The following is a 21,537-nucleotide window of genomic DNA, read 5'->3' as shown; positions in this document are numbered from 1 at the left end:
AAAAAATATATAGTGCTAACAAACTACAAATCCAGGCAATCAGGAAGGCATTATGGTCAGGAGACCTGTTCTGTTCCTAGCCGATAGGAGACCTGTTCTATTCCCAGTCCCATTGACCTGCTGTGTGACTTAGAGCAAGTGGCTTCATTTCTCTGTACCTCTGTTTCCCCTCCCACTCTTGTCTTGTCTTGTCTGTTTGGATTGTGAGATGATCAGGCAGGGATTGTCTCATACTCATGTGTTTGAACAGTGACTAGCATGATGGAGAACCAGTCTCAGGTGGTGCATCGATCGGGTCACTATTGCAATAGAAATAAATAGTATTACTAATGGGAGGAAGGAGGACTGACCAAACTGGCTATGCAGGCATATTTAGGGGTTCTGTAAGCATTTTTTAAAATAGTGAGCTGAAAAGCTACTGGAAGACAATCATATGTCAGCCTATATATCTGGCAGGGGTGAAACACTGTTACTAAATATTAACTATAGTTGTGCACATACAAGCTGTACCGAGAACAAGACATGCCAATAACTTGTTAAAAATGGAATGTGGATAGACACTACCATTCTTCCCTTTCTCCCACTCCTTGAAATTTGAAAAGCGGATGAGTTGATTTAATTTACAAAGGTCAGATCCAGTACGGCTACTCCGGTATTCAAAACTAAAAATGGAAAATAACTTTTATTTTAGCTACAAAACAATTCTCATGATGGTTGTTCTTTGGCAATATTACACCAGGATATTTCCCTATTTTTTGTAAGCCATAATTACACTATGACTCTCCCTACAACATAACATAACAAAATTGCAGGTAGTTTCTAAAGGTGTCTTCTATATGGCTCTGTACCTGTCAGCCCTGAAAAGGCCTGGAATAAATACGTTTGGCGATAAATGTTTTCATTGATACCTTTTAAGTCCATTGGAGTGAGCTGGACACAGAGCACAGTCTGGATGGATAAAGAGGAAAAATAGCAAATATATTGCTTAAATTAGTATATTCTCTTTTCAATAGCTGGCATTTATAAATTTAGAACCACTCAGAATATACAAGGGAAAAGTGTTGATAAATCAGAAATAATAAAATGTCTGAATAGAATGTAATAAGTATCGTACCCAATGTCAATTAAAACCATTTTTGTTAACATTATTTCACTAGATAAGGTTCAGAGAAAATGACTGTATTGTTCACAGAGTGTGATTTGGAGGGAAGATTAGCAGTACAGTGCTTTTATCTCCATCCAGGCTTCGACTATGCTTACGTTAGTAGCATACAGTAGAAAAGTCTATGTGTGTGTGTGTGTGTGTGTGTGAGAGAGAGAGAGAGAGAGAGAGAGTTTCCTAGTATTCTTATGACATCCTCAGTTTCCAATGCGGAGCTTAGTTAAAAGAGCATGTGTGAGCAACTCCCAATAGTTGGAGACCTCTGGCAAAGAGTGAGACAGAGGGAGGGAGCATTAGCAGTCTTGACTAAAGTAGTGAGTGCAGTGTTCTGGGCATGGAATGACGCACATATTGTGCTGGATCAGAAATGCGGAAGAATTAGAAGCCTCTAAGTGTCAACTAGTCGTGGTTTAAAGAGCAAAGCAGCACAGCTACGAAGCTGTTCTCTGTGTGGCGCTGGTAAGGTATACATCGTTCTTTGACTTCTCTCTCTCTCTGCTCTCTCTCGCTCGTTTTCTTCCCTTCCTCCCTCCCATTTTCCTCCCCTCAAGGCTTACATAGCACAAAGCTTCTGACAGGGATCAAGGGGGAAACAATTTGGTTGGGCTTTACAGATTTTCTTTTTCTTTAATTTTTTTAAAAAAATCCTTTTTTGTTTTACGTTTAGTGTGAAGCAAAAAGATTGTACTAGTCAGCGTTGAAATGCTAGTTCTTGTCTCTGTGTGTGTGTGTGTGTGTGTGTGTGTTTGTGTGTGTGTGTGTGTGTAAATATATATAATATATGAATACACACGCAATCTATGTATGTACATTTTTGAGTAAACAAGAGTAAAAGTCCGTTTCAGCTGGTCTGAAGATATGAGGCCTTGGAGAGACTATCTATTTTCACAACAGCACCAAGTTCCTGTTACATTACATGTTGCTCTCTGCTGATGGCAGTTGATAATTGGTAGCCACAGTCTGTGGTCTGAGCGCAGCTTTTTGTCTAGCACCTGGGCTGGGCCCTGCTGATATACAGTGGAGTGAGAGAGAGTCACACACAGACAGAAAATAAGCTAGCTGTAACTGTGCAACTCCGGGTGAGCAGCCTCAAGAGGATATTGCCTCACTGCATGGAACTTACCTGAGGCTGACTGGTGATGCTGTGTGTGCTGGGGGGTTCACAGAGAGGCTTGAATCCCTTTTCCAGAGGACACGATTATGTCCAGTGAACAGCGTAACAGTACAGCGTTGAAGGATGCTCAGTTAAAAGACCTGTTATTGGAAAAAGGTACTCCAGTTTTTGGTTGTATTTTTTAAATATTTATTTAATATATTTGCATGAATCAGATTATTGTAAACTTGATCTCTGACTTCTATCTGATCTGCCAAGTTACAATATTGCTGTATCAGAGCTACTCTTATAAGCAGAGGTGTATAAATAGAAGGAAGTCTATTATATATGCACACAGTTGTTTGTACAACTATCTCTTTAGGAAAATGGTCCAGGCATTTCTACCCACATGAATACAAATAAGCTAATGTATCCCCTCTTCTATTCTTAATTTATTCTCCTAGGAAGGTGTTTTCAATAAATACACAATTGCCTTTTTTGCTGCATATTTGTGAAGTAAAAAAAAAATATTCCCCTGGAAAAACTGTATTACTCCTTTATGCCTGTGTGTGGGTGGGTAGATATAATTTTTTCCATGCTCCATTTTTGAAGAAAAGCTTTACTAGGGGATGTGGGTGGTGGTGGTTAGGGTGAGGTGCCTCTCACGTTTGCCGTTAACTGGGGAGCCTGGGTGAGGTGTGTGGGGGTACGTGACTGTATGTTGGCATACATCAGAAACTGCACTAATTGCCTTGAGTTGTGTCAATAAATGTAGACTATTTGTGCTATTGTCCTTTTTCTTCTGTTCTAATAACTAGCAGGGGGACAAATTGGGTACAGGAAAAGATTAAATATCTCCCGCCCCACCCTTTGAAAAGAAATTGCTACCCTTGAAAATCTAATGAAGTGTTTTCTTATGCTCTGTTTTTCATTTTTGCATCATAAAGCCAAATATGGAAAGAGTTTGTGTGTACATGCTGTAATAGAATATACTGTGGTTTTATTATATGTGACCATATTTTGATTGTATTTTTTTGTTTGTAAGTCTCTCAAATGATTCAGATCCTGAAACATTTATTCAGAGAAAGACGGTACTGCCCTTTCATAGAAATACTGGGCCCCCGATAAATTTGGAAGACTCAGCCCTTGGCAGATATAGAACTAACATGTCATTCCAGTGATCTCTACATTCTAGGAAAGTCTCTAAATCAACATTACTCGTTTTGCATGTTGCCCTTTAGCAACAGTCTCACAGTTTCCACAGTAATGAAGTATTATATAGGCAAAAAAAAAAAAAGTTGTGGGTGTGGAGATGCTCAAATATCTAGCCTTTATATATTCTGTAGTATAGCAACTGTCTTCTGTGTCAAGTTTGTAACCTGCAATTGTGACCTAAGGCAAATTGACCTTATCCTAAAACACATAAGTAATTTCTGTTCCATGCTTTTAGATGTTTTAGCTATCAGTACAATGACCTGAGAAAAAACTGACAAACTGATTGTTGTATGTGGAGTTCTTAGCAGGAGTAATGAGAGGGTATAAAAGACTGAAGAATGAAAGTGTGTGTAGGAGTTGATTGTGTTTTTAATGAATGGTCTATACTTAACTGAAAAGAAAAAATAAATTAAAAATGTAATTGCATTGTTAAAGGAGCTTTTAATCTTGGAATAATTTCAGTTACACCTACTGTGATTAGCAATGAAATTAAGCTGCTAGACTTTTGTTTGTATGCTCTTGTTCATTGATAACTTCTGACAAGTAACAAAACCTTGTAGCACAGGCAGATATAGCAGGTATTACTAAATGCTAGCACTGATAACCTTGTAGTATGCTTGCCTTTTTGCATTTCTTGAAGGTTTGTGATGGTTTTGTTTGGAAGAGATTTTAGAAGCTAAAAAGCTTGGTTTGCTTTCATTTGCAATACAGGACATTTTGAAGAATACATATAGCAATCTTCCTTTCACTCAACTTTTAAAAATCACCCTGGAAAAGAAAGACATAAAAGGGAAAAAGTCCTCTTTTCCCCCCCAGTGCATTTAAATTTCTGCCTTTTAACATTGTTAGCTTCTTTTTTGCCTGGCCAAGATTTTTAAAATCGGAAGCCTAAATTTAGTCTCTAAATCCATATTCAGGAATCTAATTAGGTGGTGTCATTTTTCAGAAGTGCCCGTTTCCCTTTTTACCTGTGTGGCAGCCAAAGATGTGCTCCCATAGACTAGACATTCTCTTTGAAGACTAGAGCATCCCTTGTGAGTGATGCACTGTTTCCATAGAAATGTAAGCAAATGCATAACTCCTAAGGGCAAATTCTTCCCTTAGTCACACCCATGCTCCTTCAATAAAGCCAGTGGGGTTGCATGGGTGTAAGTAGGGGAAGTTTTTGCCTCTAAATAACAAGTTTTTGGTGGTACGAGCTAGTCTTTTGCCAAAATGGCAGACTTTGTAATGTTTACATTGTAAATAGCATCATTTCCTCAATCGTGTCTGTGCTGGCTTTCATTTTTAACTACGTTGGACTTTGCATTAGTTTGGGGTACCAGAACTCAGTAACTCAAGTAAAATCTTACTGAAGACCAGGCAGTTTGTAGTTTTCATATGAGTTCGCAGATCGAGTTAAAGACTGGGCTTTCCCCATAGACTTTAACTCTTTCAATTATGTTCTATCAGCTGCAAATTGTTAGCATGGCTGAGATACTGAAAACAAAGTCTTGATTCTTCTCTCTGCAGTATCAGCTCTGATGCTGCTGGAGATCCCAGGATTGTCCTCACACTGTAGGGTGTTAATAAAATAGCTTTTCCCACTGGGATCACTAGATTTTCCAAAGGACTGCGTCTTCTTCTAGAAGAATTACCTTTGTGGAGGCTGCATCATGAAGTCTCTTAACCTTTGATTTGCAGCTACCCAATGGCCTAAACTCTGTTAGTGCTTAAATGTGCTTTCTGCATTCTGGTTAGGATGCAGAGTTCTTGACAAAACTGATATTTTAATCCATTTTAAAATGGCCATCAATAAATAGCTTGAGACAATTGTTGTGAGATACTGAATGTTTGCAGAATATTGTTGCAGAAAATGAATGTTCTGTGTCCAGGCTGATGGTTTTTCTCCCTTTCATTGTTTCAGCTGAACTGGAGTTTGTTCAGATAATCATTATAATCGTGGTGATAACTGTTATGGTGATAGTGATCATCTGCCTGTTGAACCATTACAAACTCTCAACACGCTCTTTCATCAACCGACAGAGCCAAAACAGGAGGCAGGAAGAAACTTTGCAGCCGGTAAGTCCAACCTCCTTCATCCCATTCGCCTCCTCCTCATTCATGCTGGTCTCTTTCAGAGCTTAAAAATACATGAAGTTCTGCTTATAGGCAGCCATGCGAAAAACTTCTGGCATCAGTTGTATTATTTTCTCTGTTAGTGAGTTAGTTTTTTGCCACTGTGTGTATTAATGAAAAAAATCAAGTGCCCGATTTTAGAGTTTCACTGCACAACTGTTTTTAAGCACTGCTGTGTTTTATATAGCAGCTTTTTCATGCTTCATATTTGTCTGGTGGTGTCAGAATGTGAAAGCCCTGATTACTGCTTCTACTGCAAGTTTTTAGTGAATTTTCACCTTACGGAAGGTGTTGCAGTGATGACCTGGGAAGATTTGTCATTTCCTGTTTATCCTTAGAATAGATGCAGTAGCGTTAGCTCCTTACCAGCTACTGGGGAGAATGTGAAAAGCCTGACATTTTTCTCTCAGTTAATTCCTTTCCACTCCCAGGCTTGTCTCTGCCATCTGAAGGGGGGAAAGGCATCAAACAAATGTCTTAAATCAGGAAAATGATATATCCCCCAATTGAGGAAAGTCCCGACATTGATGGGGCCCAATAACTGAGTAATTGCCTTTTTGTGGTTCCTCTGGTCTCTCCCTCATTCAGTTTAATGTCATTTTCAGAGTTGCAGCACATGCAGCTGTGGCATCGAGGGTCCTGAGATGTTGCAGGCAGGCAGTCCCTACTAATGCCCCTCATGTTTCCAGTGTCTATTAAAGGCAATGGCAAAACTCCCATTGACTTCAATGGGGCTAGAATTTTATGCCAGGAGTTTGACACTTAGACCAAAGGTCCTGCATGTAACCCCATGTCTCTCTTCTGTCTTCTAGAGCACCTCTAGTGGTGAAAGGAGAGCTTGCTACCTGTGCCCATTGAGCTCTTACTCTTTGAGCTCAGGTTGGCAGTAAGAATGCCATTTATGATGATAGTTTTTGTGATAAAGACAGCATACCCCCTCAGGAACTGGGTTGAAAACACAACCTTATTTCATATGCCATTGAACATCCAATGTCCATCAGATGATGATGACTTTCAACCACTATTGCATTGGGCTGGTTTCAAACCAGTGGCTAGAGGTGTATCCCCTTTCCAACTGACTGAGCCACCCAATAACTTGCTTCTTTTTACATCTGTTTGTAACATGGTTATACAGTTGATCCAAAGGGAAAGAATTTGCATAAAGTCCCAGTTTTATGTTTTTGAGTGAAGTTAGAACTTATGGAAATGATGGATGAATTACACTAGTTAGGGTTAGACTCAGTGACAGCATTCTCACTCCCCACCAGTACCAGCCCCTGCTGCTCTGGTGATGGGCCTCTTCTGAGCAGAGAGAGACACTGTCAACATGTGGAGTGATTTTGTATTGGTAGGTGAATGGGGACTAAGCCTGACATTATCAAATGGGTGACCTAAGTCAGCATTGATCCACTGTTCCACCTGGTCCTCTCACTCATGGTATCATTTTAAAACAATGTAGTAAGGCCCTAGTAAATGCTTCTTTGGTAGGACAAATTGCATTCTTTGTTTTTTTGCAGATGTTTTTGGTTCTGAGGGGGCTATTTTATATCCTATAGCCTAGGCAAACAGATGCTATAAGCACTCAAAATATATTCCCTTCCAACACACACATTATGATGTTAGTGTCATGAGAAGACAACGTAGTCCTGAAATATGGTAAGCTTATTGTCCCTGGAGTTCTTCTTTGCAGACCATCTACATTCTGGTGGTATCTGGGGGATCTATTTGTTCTTGCACCTAAGAGAAGGAGGAGAGAAACTGTCTTATTGAGAGTACATGCTGTAGACATGTTCCCTCTCACAAGGTACCTCCGGAATATTGTATTCTAAATGGGTTAAAACAAAATCAGAGCTCTTAAAACTTTGCCCTCACATACTTCTTACTGGCTGGAGAAATCATTTAAACTAATTTGAGGATTTTTCTTAAATGAACACCGTGAACTTAAACTTTTTCAGACAGAAGTGTGATTGTTTACCTACAATTGCTACAAGTGCTGAAATAACTAGAGGAGGTTAAGAAATATTTTTTCTTTCCCCCTTTTTTTAATGCCGAGTGGTGTCAAATGTGTACAACAGTCCATTTCAAGATTTCCCGTTTATAGTCAATATCCCCTGTTGTTTGGGTGGGCCTTGGTCATAGGAACTATGGAGAGAAAAACATATTTTTGTAAATAAGAAAATGTAATTTGGCACTGGGGAGAGAAGAGCAGGTATCATGCCTGAAACCATTTTTAACTCATTTTTAAAATAATAACTAAATTTCTGATTGATGATACCCTTTTAAATAATGACAATCCCAGGCCAGTGGCTGGAAAGAGTCAAGAAACTTTCTGGGATGGGGTTGCCATCATTGTTCATTTGGGTTTCTATTCAGGCCAAGAACTTTACTTCAAATGATTTTGCTATTTTTGTAGGGCCCAACAGGTGTTGCTACTTGGATGGTCCCTAACTAAGGCCTGATCCAAAGCTCACTGAGACAACAGAAACACTCCCATTGACTTCAGTGGGCTTTGGCTCAGATCCAAGTTTGATCCTGCAAACACTTGGGGTATGTCTACATTGCAATCTAAGCCCGGGATCCAAATTGAGGCTCAAGCCTAAACCCCCTTCCGTTTACACACAAATCGCGCTAACCCAGATCTCGGCCCCAAAGTCCAAGAACCCCACGGCGGTGGAGGGTCTGAGTCAAGCTGGGACCCAGGTTTCAAGCCCTGTTGCTTTGCAGTGTAGACACAGCCCCACTGGCTTCATGCTGTAGGAATCCGCCAAAAGTATCCCACAATCCCGTGGGCCGACTTCCTTTGTTCTCTGGACAGTCAAGTTTTCCACACTGCACCACAAACAAAGGGCTAGAGCAGCCATGTTTTGGAAGGGCACTAGGAAATCTGGGATATGGATGGTTGGATACAGGTCCACATAATGCAGTGTAAATGCTGGAGCCCCAGGTTGGGATCCAGAGTTTCAGTTCCTGACTTGGGGTTGCAAATGAATGTAGATGCTCTAGCACTAGGTTAACAAACCCAGGGTCTGCTAACTTGAGTTCTACTAACCCTGGGCTTACATTGCAGTGTAGACGTATCCTTAGGCACAAGTCTATAAAACTGGAAAGATTTCCAATAGAAACAGTTATGTTAAAAACAATAAACATTCCCCTGCAATGTTCACAGTCCAGGCAGTGAAGGATTGTGCCAGTTCATGAAAACCAGAAAATGCACTATTGAGTGAACCAACACTGAAAATGAGTAGTTTGTTTTCATTGTCTAAACTGAGTGAAATGCATAAGGTAAACAAACAGCTTCAATGATGAAAAGTAACAGAAGTCACAATTTTTTTTTTTAATTCTGTATATAGGTTTTCAACCTGGCAGTGTCCCTTTAAGTATTTTTCAGGTCTTGTTCTCTTTTAATTGAGGATGATAACTGGGTTCTCTGTCATGGGAGCAATGATTAAGGTGCGCAGACTGAGAACGGATTTAGAGAATACTTACTGACTACTAATTGCTAAAGAAGGTGCACATCACTCTGGCTCAGCCCTTTGCTGTTTCTGAGCAACAGTAACTAAAAGGAGTGTCAGTTCAGTATTGTCACAGAAGAATTATTTTTAAAAATAAAATTATGCAGTTGATCATTTCTCTGTTTCAATGAACTTCGTCCAATTTCTGATGTTGCTTCCTTACATCCAGGCAACCCTATTAACTTCATTGAGATTGCACAGATGTAACTGCGGGCAGAATCATAGCCCCTTTTGTTTTAATTTGAATTCTATACACTGGACAGCTCTGATGGTATTTTCATATGAGTTCATATTTGCATAAGTCTTAGATTTGCTCCTTTTATCACAACCAGTCCTGGTGCTGCTAATGTCTGAACTGTAGCAAGATCACACAGGTTTCTGATGCCACAAAGACTAGAAACCCAGATAGCTCATGTTTTTTATTCAGGTCTTTCCAAAAAAAAAACCAAAAAACCCACAATTGAAATTAATAGATTAAAACTCTTCCTTCTATTATTGCCAGCCTCAAGTTGTTTAAAAATCACGAGATTGGCTTAAAAGTCATTGGATCTTTTTTTAAAAAATACATTTTGCGTTATTTTTGTTTGCCTTCTGATTTTGAAGTCTTTACAGAGAGAATGCACTTGCTTCACGTTTTCAAGATTTCCTTTGCAAACTTGAGGGCCAGAAACTTACTTATTTTTTTTAATTGGAATTCTCGTACAATCTCTTGATTCATGCAGTTGGGCATTAAAAATAACACCAAATATCACAAGATTTGCAATAAGATCACAAGTGTTGTCAAAACTGACATCCCAGCTTTTCAAAGGACAAAAAGGGACTAGTCCTGGAAAATGTCAGTGGCTCTTTAAAAAAAAGTGCTGATAACTGACTGTCTCAGTGTTCAGGTTGAAATGCACTTTCCTGTGTACCCATCAATTCTCTGCTTTCTTTTCTTTTGTCTTATTCTTCTCCAGCCTTTCCTCTACTCTCCTTAATGTTTAAATTGTCTTGATTTAATGTGCTGAAAACATCACATGTGTCTAAATCAGACCCACAGATACATGATTTTTCCATAGCAGTTTTGCTTCAGGCAGATGTTTAAGGTTCTACTGCATAACCAATCCTGCTATCTGCCAGGGTGGCTTAAAAACACTATTCTTCAGTGTAGATGGAACCTAACCATGACTTCAAATCATAATGGAAATAACCCAAACTTGCATATGATTTTAGGGACAGAGTTAGGTCTCACCAATGCAGGGTTATACTGTGTTAAGGGACAGCCATGTTGTAAATGGGCTCCCTGACATGGTTGGATTTGTATTGTAAAGGTGACCTAAAATGGCAAGGTAGTACTTAATTGTACAGACATTATGATTAACAAAATATTAAATGTTTCCCCCTGCTGGTCAACCAATAGTGGGATAAGCAGTGCTTGGATACAAAATCAAAGGTGAGAGGGAAGGCAAATGTTATATAGTATGTACCATCCTGTGGGAAGGAAATTAGTGCTCACACAGCCAGGAGCAGGCCCAATGCTGTTTGCTAGCAGAGTGCCATCAGCCAACTTCATACTCTGTAACATCTCATGTGCTGCTGACTGCTTCTATCAGCAGTACGGGAGTTCTCAGAACACAGCTGTATGGTGGCCTTTTAGGGGTACACCAGCCTACGGTGCAGCTGACATCTTTTTGGATCTAAATTATGGAACAGAGAATTGTGGGTTGATGTCCTGTGAGAATTGAAATTTCAGCCTTCTTGGTAAATCAAAATGATTCCATGAGAATGTAACCAGAGACACTGGCTCAGGGTGGCAACCCTACTCTCCTATCTACAAGGCCAGGAACTAAATATAAATGTTCCCCTCTGGTGGTTAACCCATAGTGGAATAAGCAGCATTGTCAGTGGGGACATGGAGAAAAAGTTGATTTTGAAAACGACATGTGAGAGGACATTTTGCAAACTTCAGACATTCCAATGTTGATTTCTCTCTCTCTCTCTCTCTTTCTCTGCACCACTGATCTAAAATGGACATTGAAAGAGTTCTGAACACTTTCACTGCCCCAGGCCCACTCCTGGCAGCAAAAAATGTGTCATGCAAGACACTGGCAAATGATTGGCCCCAGCATCCCTGCTTCCAATCTCTGTGAGAGGCAGAGCTGTTAGAGCCAGTCAGCTTTCATTAGTATGTATATTGATAATGCCTATCTGGTACTCTGAGATACTGTTCCAGGAAAGCAATTGTGAAAGTACTGTGCTCTTCCTGAATTTAGCTGGAACAGCCAATTCAGGAGAAAAGCAACAAACAGCAGACCTGGCCTGCATGGAACGATGATGACAACAACAACAGAAACTGTTAAATAATATGAAAACTCCAGGGATTGGCTTGGCGATGTCAAACTTTGGCTTCGAATGATCCCCTTTAAATTGTATTTCCTTTTTTTATTGCATTAGCATTACTAGTTCTATCCACTGCTGGCAGCCCAGCATTACCTATTTTTCTTTCCATTATTTTAACTTCAGAAACCCGATGGGAATAAGTTCCCAGATAACAGCCACAAGAAATAAGTGCCAACGGTATAACTTTATCACCAGAGCATAGCAATGTAGTTCACCCTCATTGCCCTCTTTATTAACTCTAGTGTGCAGGGTTGGCATTGCAGTTTGCAGTATCCCAAAGTTGTCAGGAGGGGATTGGACATGTATTGCCTTCGCTCTCTGATTGCTGCTGGAGTGCAGGGGGATTGGCTCATCTATGCTTCTCCTCAAGATGTACTCCAAGAAGGGACTCTAATTTGAATTGGGCTGAGTTTCCTTTCTCCCTCATCCATAAGGTGGGAGGAATTGGGTCTTGTATGCCACCTCTTCCGGTCCCAATGTCCGAAAGAGGCCTCTAGCTCATGAGTTGCTAAGCAGAGTTAGCCAGTTATGAGAAATTGTTTGGTGATTTTGTGATACGAGTAAACATAAAACCACAACATTTTGTTTCAAAAGTTACTCATTTATTGGAGTGTTCTGGCCATTATTGTTTGACGCCTACCTAATAAAGGCACCGCATCTCCTTTAATGGGGGCAGTATAGTCCAGGGACAAGCAGCAAGGAACTCCTGGATTCTAATCTGCCACTGATTCAATGAGAGGCCTTGAGGAAGTCATTTCTTAGTCTTCAAATGCAAAGTGAGGATAATAATATTCACTCACCTTAAGGAACGACTTGAAGGTTAGCGAATGCTTGTACAATAATGTACAGTGAAGTTAGGGTGACCAGATCACCAAAGACAAATATCGGGACGCGGGGGGGGGGGTGTGACGTGGGGGGGGCGTGGCGGGGGGGGGGGGCCAAAAAAAAAAAAAAAAAAAACAACTTCCTCCGCAAGTGCTGGAGGGAGGCCCGGGAGACTCAGGGGAAGCGCGGGGCCGGGGTGAGTAAGAGTCCGGCCTGGCCCAGTGCAGGCAGGACTCAGTTGGGAGGTAGGGCGAGGAGGGGGGCGACCCGCGGGGCCAGGCGGCGGCTGTTGTTGTCCCCCCGGGCAGCGGGACTCGGGAGCAGCCGCTGCCGCAGCTCCCACTGCCGCGGGGGAGGAAGCGGCCATGGCGCTCCGCGGCTGCGGCTCTGGCGCCCCTGAACCCCCCGAGCCGGGGCCTGCTGCGGGGACCCAGCAGCGCGCACGCTGGGCCCAGCCCCTGGCCAGCGTCTGGGCTGCTGCCCAGCTAGTGCTATCGCGCGGCGGCCCCGGAGTGGGGGCAGCAGGCCCCAGCCCCCCCGTCCCGCAGGGGAACGAACGGGGCTGGGCTGCCGATGCCTCCGCCCCGGGGCCACCGCGCGATAGCACTAGCTGGGCAGCCCAGACGTGCCTAGCCAGGGGCTGGGCCCAGCGTACGCGCTGCTGCAGGCCCCGGCTCGGGGGGGTTCGGGGGCGCCAGAGCCGCCGAGCGCCATGGCCGCTTCCTCCCCCGTCGCCTGGCCCCGCGGGTCGCCCCCCTCCTCTCCCAACCACCCGAGTCCTGCCTGCACTGGGCCAGGCCGGACTGTTACTCACCCCGGCCCCGCGCTGCCTCTGAGTCTCCCGGGCCTCCCTCCAGCACTTGTGGAGGGAGGGGGAATGGTGAGCCCGGGGAAGAGGCGGGGATTCGGGGAGGGAGCCAATCAGGGGAGGAGGGGGCGGAGTCGGGGCAGGGGGGGGGGGCGCGAGCACTTCCGGGCTCGAGGCATTTCCTTGTTTGTCCGGTTGTCCCGACCGCACGTCGGTCGGGACGCGGGACAAACAAGGAAATATCGGGACGGTCCCGATAAAATCGGGACGTCTGGTCACCCTAAGTGAAGTCCAAGGATGTAAAAGCTTTAAGTGTATTCATAGTCATTATTTCTGCTAGCTATAGCTAGTCAGAAGACAAGTATAAATGCAGTTCTTTCCCTGATTAATTTTCCCCTTACCATCCCAGTACCCTGTCTCTTTGTCATTGCACAGCCTTGTGCAGAACACCATCACTGTGCTTTCACTTAGGAAATAGGATTTCTAAGGGAGAGAGAAATCTTGCTGTAATGTTTGCTTGTTCTATTGGGGCATACAACAATTTTGCTTTGCTTATGTTCTAAAGGGGAAGTGTTGGCGATCATTAAGAAATATGACAGTCTGTGCCTCCAAAGAAGAAATAGATTGTGGAGAAAACTAGTGTGTGTTGGCTATTCCTAAAACCAGTCTCCTAAAACTGAGGCTCTAACTCCAACCTATTACTGCCACCTAGGGTCAAAATTAAAAACTACACTCAGAAAAATTTCATCTGCAAAAAGTGTGGCTGCACAGTTTGGGTGGGAGGAAGGAATAGTAATCTTAGGCCATCTCTAAACGGCACTTCCGTTGTTAAAACTTTTGTCGTTCAGGGGTGTGAAAAACACACCCCTGAATGACCAAAGTTTTAATGACGAAAAGTGCCGGTATGGACAGCGCTTCAGCGGCTTCCCGGCACCGAAGCTACTGCCGCTCATTGGGGTGGTTTTATTTTGTCACCGGGAGAGCTCTCTCCTGGTGTCAAAGAGCGGCCACACAGCGCACCATGCAATGGCGCAGCTGCAGCGGCACAGCCACGCCGTTGTAAGGTGCACAGTGTAGACGTAGCCTTAATTTCAGAAAGAAAGGAGGGCTTTGACTTCTCAGCGGTCACTATTGTCTGTATGTATGATATGCCTGTCTACTGTAAGCATGGTAATATAACATTTTCAAAATATATTCTACTGGAAACATTGCTCTAGACTTTGGGGTAATGGTGGAGTTTCCAGCCTTAGGCCTTTTTGCTTGGGTTCCTTCTCCTAATTTAGACTCCTATTTCTCTCTCCCACGCTCTTTGCTAATGGAGGCAAGTCCATCCCAGTGCCCTCATGTCATGTGCATTGAAGGGAACAGCCTTAACGTTGGTTATACCCGATGAACCAAACTTTCACTGGCATCCAAGCAGGAGCGCCGCCAGCTTTTTTGCCGTCCTAGGTGGCGGAAGGTCCCGCCCCCAAAATACTGCCCCTGACAGAGGCGGCGGAAGGTCCCGCCCCCGAAATACCGACGATGACCAAGCGGCCGAAGATCTGGCCACCGCGGTCGCCGCCCCCCAAATGTTAGCGCCCTAGGCGACCGCCTAGGATGCCTAATGGGTTGCGCCGATCCTGCATCCAAGGATAGTGACGATAAGCCATGAGAAAGTACAATACTGAACTGAGATCAGGGTTCTCGTTCTGGTTGTCTGCCAGACTTGCTGCGTAATATTGTAAACACCCATAGTGCATGACAAAAAGAGAGTCTCTCAGACAGATCAGCCCTGAAACTTAAAAGTGGGGGGTGGGATAGGGGGATAATCTATTTAAATGATATCAAAGCAAACCCAGAGTAAACATAGAATTTCTGCAGTCCCTGCGATAAATGGCAAACTAATAAACCCCCCACCAATAAAACAGAAACAAAAATCATTCAGAAGTTCCCAAAGCAACAGAGGATTTAATGCAGTTGGTTGAGAATGTCCATCGGTTGAAAGGGAGTCTTTCTTCAGTCTCACTAGAAATATTCCTTTTTGAAATGTGGAGCCAGTCAGATGTTTTTGCCCCATTGTAGTCTCTGAATTTTTATTAATCATAATTTTGTGCTTCTAATTTACCTTGGTTTAATTAAAAAATATTGAAGCCATTGCACCTCTTCCAACAAATTCCCCCCCCCCCCAATTTGTTGATGTGTTGACTGTAAACTGAGGAAGCTGGGTGACTTTGGAGGCATCAGGAAACAAAACATGTAAAAATGGCCTTGAAAAGTCACCTGCCTGATAAATCTCTTTGTGAAATACAAAACTGTAAGCATTGGCCTGCTAAACCCAGGGTTGTGAGTTCAATCCTTGAGAAGGCCACTTAGGGATCTGGGGCAAAAATCAGTACTTGGTCCAGCTAGTGAAGGCAGGGGGCTGGACTCGATGACCTTTCAAGGTCCCTTCCAGTTCTATGAGATAGGATAGGTATAGGTAAGCTGACAAACTGAAATGTACTTAATAAGAGGGGTGAGAAACATTTAGTGCTTGATATTAAATACAAAAGATTTTTGTTTGCACAACCTTACAATATCCATTTAATATATAAAATCTAATAAAGAAAATTATAAAGAAGACGGTACAGATGCATTTATTTTTCTCTTGTCTTTTCCCTCCCCTCCCCCATTCTCGTTTCTATGTTTTTCAATTTTTTCTCTTCCCCTTTTCCCATTTTGGCACCTTCCCTCCTTTTTTGCATTTTATTTTTTCAGCGTCATGAAATTTGTTTCTAATTGTTCTTGTGGGGCAGCATATCTCTTTGTGCTTCTTCAGGAGGTTCATAGATTCATAGATTATAGGACTGGAAGGGACCTCGAGAGGTCATCGAGTCCAGTCCCCTGCCCGCATGGCAGGACCAAATACTGTCTAGACCATCCCTGATAGACATTTATCTAACCTACTCTTAAATATCTCCAGAGACGGAGATTCCACAACCTCCCTAGGCAATTTGTTCCAGTGTTTAACCACCCTGACAGTTAGGAACTTTTTCCTAATGTCCAACCTAGACCTCCCTTGCTGCAGTTTAAACCCATTGTTTCTGGTTCTATCCTTAGAGGCTAAGGTGAACAAGTTCTCTCCCTCCTCCTTATGACACCCTTTTAGATACCTGAAAACTGCTATCATGTCCCCTCTCAGTCTTCTCTTTTCCAAACTAAACAAACCCAGTTCTTTCAGCCTTCCTTCATAGGTCATGTTCTCAAGACCTTTAATCATTCTTGTTGCTCTTCTTTGGACCCTTTCCAATTTCTCCACATCTTTTTTAAAATGCGGCGCCCAGAACTGGACACAATACTCCAGCTGAGGCCTAACCAGAGCAGAGTAGAGCGGAAGAATGACTTCTCGTGTCTTGCTCACAACACACCTGTTAATGCATCCCAGAATCATGTTTGCTTTTTTTGCAACAGCATCACACTGTTGACTCATATTTAGCTTGTGGTCCACTATAACCCCTAGATCCCTTTCTGCCGTACTCCTTCCTAGACAGTCTTTTCCCATTCTGTATGTGTGAAACTGATTTTTCTTACACATGGAGTAGCTGCTGATTGCAGCAGAAATTTACTAACATCCTACTCACTTTCTCCCTGCATCCCCTTCCATGTGATTAACTTTATGCCTTGACTACATGGGAAAGTCATATCAATATAATTATATTGGTATAGGTAAATTGCTACAAGTTATATTAGTATAATTCTCTGCACTGCATGAACAAGAATAAGAGTGGACTTTTCCAATTTGGTTTAAAATGCTTGCAAAACGATATACGCTAAACTGGAAAAAGCAACAGAGTCCTGTGGCACCTTTAAGACTAACAGATGTATTGGAGCATAAGCTTTCGTGGGTGAATGCCCACTTCGTCGGATGCAAGTGGGTATTCACCCACAAAAGCTTATGCTCCAATACATCTGTTAATCTTAAAGGTGCCACAGGACTCTCTGTTGCTTTTTACAGATCCAGACTATCACGGCTACCCCTCTGATACTAAACTGGAAAAAGCCACTCTTATTCTATAATAAGAATGTCCATCCAGGGAGTTAAATCACTATAGTTATACCAGTGTAAATTCATACCTTACCTTACATTGGTATAACTTCCCATGTAGATAAGCCCTTATTCAGATGTAGAAGGAACCTGACTCAGTGCTGTGTGCAAGCCCAGGAGACTATCGTTGTCTTACCCCTTCCTCCCTGACACAGTTCCCCCTCACTATTCAAACTATGTGCCAGTGCTCTTTCTTTCTTTCTTTCTTTCTTTCTTTCTTTCTTTCTTTCTTTCTTTCTTTCTTGTAGGGATTAGGAAAGCAGGTACACATTTCTCACATTGGAAAAGGCTAAAAATGAGCAATGGAAAACTGAGGCAGAACAGCTGCTGCAAAGTGAATAAACATGCCGTAAGGTACCAGGGAATGGAACTGAAGAAGAGAATATGTAAATGAATGAGCTCCCAGGCTTTCTACATAGAGGAGGATTGAGGGGCATGGTGAAAAAGCAGGAAGGTGAAATTTACAATAAACCCAAAAGGGACAAATGGCTTTTTCCTTTTACTGGCGTTTCTTATATTTGTATAATGACAGAACTTGACTTAGTTCCAAGAAAGGTATCATGACTGAGATGCTTCAGCAAAGCCAATTACTTCTTAGAAATAACATTTTTATTTTGCCACATTTCGATTGCATTTCTGTGCTTTACAGCTTCTCTTGTCCCTTTTGGATTTATCTTAAAGCTATATTCCTTTCAGCTGTGATATTTTCAAGTAAAATAAAGCCATTAAGGTAGTTATTGCTGCTCTGAAAAGAAAAATGTAATGAAATAACAATATACCTTAAGCACTTTTCTCTTATTGACATTTTCTTATTTTTTGTTCGTGCTATCATTCTGCCCTTAATGTTCTAAAGTGTCAAAAACGCATTAGTGGCATACAAAAGAAAATCCTTAGCAGGGAGATAGTTGGGGAAAGGGATTGAGGAATGGAAATTGGTGGGTGAAACCTTGCTTACCCTGAATGGTCATAACTGTACACTACAGTCTTGAGTTGGCCAAAGAGATCCTGGGTTCAGAATATTATTTCATGGGGGAAGAGTGTATGTGGAGCGAGAGAGAGACTAACCAATGAGATCATGAACGTTAGATTCTGTTGGGGACCATTTGAGTCTTGTGCAGTAGTCCATAGTATTGCAAGAAAGGTAAGGAAAGTCATGTGAAATTCAAGGAAAACAGGTGAATGTGCAAGCTTGTACTAAATGAAAAAAAGCAAATGTTAAAGATGGTTTAACTTGAATGTTGCACTTACGTTTGCTTTCTGTGTTTTTAGCTTAGTTCTGAGTTCAGTTTTCATGGTAGAAGAAGTGATGGGTTACTTTTTAATAATGCTTCTTTTGATGAATGTAACCAATTGGTATACGTTGATTGTTCTGAAAAGTTCTTTTATGTTGAAATAAAAATTATGCAAGAAGTTAATATTCTTCTGTTTTCTTTCTCCTGCTAGGAAGGGTGCTTGTGGCCTTCAGACAGCTCAGTGTCACGACAAGGTGCTTCAGAGGTAATGCTTAATTTCTTGGTAACCTTCAATGATTTGCTTTACTGCTTCTAACATATATTTCCCCTCCCTCAAAAACCATTGTTTGGTTGGCTTGCCTACAAGTTGGTTAATTAAGTTTTTTTAATATAGATCAAAAGAGTAAAACAATAATTTAATAACTTTAGGCCTGAGAGGTCCTGGGGCCCCACAACTACTGTTGACTAGACAATGTAAATCATTGTCTTTAAATTGTAAGTTCACACAAGATCTCTATGAAATCAATAGGATTCTGCACCAGAGCAAGGGATTGGGGCCCTGGATAAGCGTTGAGTAGAAGGAAACGGATGACATTTTCTCATGGTGGAATGTTTTGGACCTTTTTCAATGGAATGTTTTATGTTTAAAGAACTAGAATCCCTCCTCCCCCTCCCCCCCCACCCCGTGAACATTTTTATAACTTGACAAAGAGGTGGGGGATTAATACCCTTTATTAATACACTCTTCATTTTTAAAGCCATTCACAAATTACTTCTTCTGGATTTTTACCCCACCTCCAACTCACACCACCACTGATGGGCGTGTGTCTCCACACTGCAATCATAGGGTGTGATTGCAGCTTGTGTAGACATCTCCGAGCTAGCTTTGGTCTAGCTATCTCAGGTACCAGAACAGTGAAGCTGCAGCAGTATGAGCTTCAGCACAGGCTAGCTGCGCAAGTAATTATCATGGGCCTGTGCTGAAGCAAGTGCTGCTGAAGCTTCGTTGCTCTGGTGCCCAAACTAGCTAGATTAAAGCTATCTTGGGAATGTCTCCATGAACTGCGTGTGACTGTGTGTGCATCTGTGTGACTGTGTGTGCATCTGACTTGTTTAATCTGTGTCTGAGCTAGCTTGTTAGCTCCCTGAGGCAGGGACCATTTTCTCTTTGTTGTCCCTTGATAAATAATTAATACTCATAATGTTTTGCTGGGTGATGCTTGGAAGTGGATTCACAGCTCCCTCTTACCTTTTCAGATCATGTATGCCCCAAGGTCCAGGGACAGGTTTACCGCTCCATCATTCATGCAGCGGGACCGTTTCAGTCGCTTCCAGCCAACCTACCCTTACATGCAGCACGAGATTGACCTTCCTCCGACCATCTCCCTCTCTGATGGAGAAGAGCCACCACCATACCAAGGGCCATGCACACTGCAGCTCCGGGACCCAGAACAGCAGATGGAACTCAATCGAGAGTCTGTCAGGGCACCACCCAACAGAACCATTTTTGACAGTGACTTGATAGACATTTCAATGTACAACGGGGGCCCATGCCCACCAAGCAGCAATTCGGGCATAAGTGCAACCAACTATAGCAGTAATGGAAGGATGGAAGGACCACCCCCAACATACAGTGAGGTCATGGGTAATTACCCAGGCTCCTCTTTTTTCCATCACCAGCACAGCAATGCGCCTCCTTCATCACAGAGGGGGAGCAGACTTCAGTTTCAGCAGAACAATTCAGAGAGCACAATAGTCCCTATTAAAGGCAAAGACAGGAAACCAGGAAACCTTGTCTAAGTTACTTTCCCAGGTGCACTTGAACTGAAGACAAGAGAATCAAACAGGAATTTGGAGGAAAATCCCCACATTCCTGTGCACAATGTTGTTAAGTTACACGTGGTACAACTTAGTAAAACCAAACGTGCAAACCAGTTCTTTGTTTCTGATTCCTTTCAGGGGAATTGCATGCAAAGTGGATTGAGATAATACAAACTTCCATTCAGTTTGGCCATGAGCAGTGTTTTGGGGGAAAATATATATTATTTTTTTTAAATAAACTATTTGAATTATTTAATTCTAAAAGGAAACTTAGCACAGAAATTAGGCTTGTACAGCCTGTTTTATATTAACTGAATGGCAGAAAGAAGAAAATGAGAAGAAAGTTTTGCTAGGTAAACGGGAGAAGAATCGGCCAGTTTGCTTTTTTCTCCCAAGGCGTGGAATTTTTTTTATATGAATCAAAATTCCTGTTTTGTGTGCCAAGGTGTAAAGTTGAGAAATTAGATGAATGCAAGGAGTTAATTTGTGTTGTGAAAAATGTGTTTTAAAAAGTTGCACTATCTTAATGTTTTAAAAAATATATATCTGAGGGAACTGTTTTACGTGAAGTTCTTCTATATGTTGTCTTTTCAAAACCTGTGGAATAATGATTAGACCCCAGGAGTAATCTGGAGAGTTTGCCCCATCTGGTATTTGTCACTGAAAGAGGATTGTTGAATTTAGCCTAACACCTATTGACTTACATAAATCAGGAACTACAGGGACACTTAACATGTTATTATCTTTGCAGTAATTTGCATTAAAATAACAGTGCATCAATGAAGTGTCTTGGAGACTTTTGGATGGAAGTAAGCAAACATGAAATTCCAGCATTTCACATCACTTAGGTTGTTTTAGCTATTACACAGTTTAGGCCATTTGTTTCATTTAAAGCAAAACATACTAATTTATATTAATTATTAACAAAGCACTGTCATTTTTTTTCCTTTTCGCAATGCAGTATCGTTAATACTTAAGGTTTTAGAGATTTTGTCTTCAGTGTAGCCTGAAATATATTTAGTCACATATCCTGACGTTATGCAATAAATTGTTTAAAAATGCAAGGTGGTTCTGTCCCGTCCCCATCCCCCAGAATGCAGTTAAAATAAGTGACTCTTTCTTGTGCATTTTACTGTCCAGTTTCTATTTAAATTCTCTACTGAGATCCATCCTGTTTAAGCAAGTGGACCTCAGTAATCATACCCCCTCCTATGCAGTTTCTGCAACACATTTGATACTTTTTACAGTGCTAGTGATATTGGCAATGGTTTCTGCAGCATTTGAAAGCCATTGGAAGTGACTTGGG

The 21,537-nt window shown here is 42.0% G+C and overlaps 1 protein-coding gene across 14 annotated transcripts in view; it reads left to right on the top strand.

Moving 5' to 3' along the window:
• The window catches only part of LDLRAD4 (low density lipoprotein receptor class A domain containing 4), a 419,045-nt gene extending 398,264 nt beyond the window's left edge, over positions 1 to 20,781 (top strand). For 9 of the 14 annotated variants that reach the window (XM_065585209.1, XM_065585212.1, XM_008164407.4 and 6 more), the window contains 3 exons: positions 5,377 to 5,531; positions 18,622 to 18,675; positions 19,668 to 20,781. In XM_065585209.1, the coding sequence (XP_065441281.1) occupies positions 5,377 to 5,531; positions 18,622 to 18,675; positions 19,668 to 20,210 (752 nt within the window). In that variant the 3' untranslated portion in view covers positions 20,211 to 20,781. Of the gene's footprint in view, positions 1 to 1,352; positions 2,433 to 5,376; positions 5,532 to 18,621; positions 18,676 to 19,667 lie in introns of those variants that run through there. The other 5 variants (XM_065585213.1, XM_065585211.1, XM_005282698.5 and 2 more) reach the window with 4 other exon arrangements.
• Positions 20,782 to 21,537: the final 756 nt, after the last annotated feature.

Source organism: Chrysemys picta, chromosome 2, assembly GCF_011386835.1.
Source record: "Chrysemys picta bellii isolate R12L10 chromosome 2, ASM1138683v2, whole genome shotgun sequence".
Classification (NCBI taxonomy): domain Eukaryota; kingdom Metazoa; phylum Chordata; order Testudines; family Emydidae; genus Chrysemys; species Chrysemys picta.
Note: the sequence above shows the minus strand (reverse complement) of the source record. Positions and strands in the feature narration are given on the sequence as shown.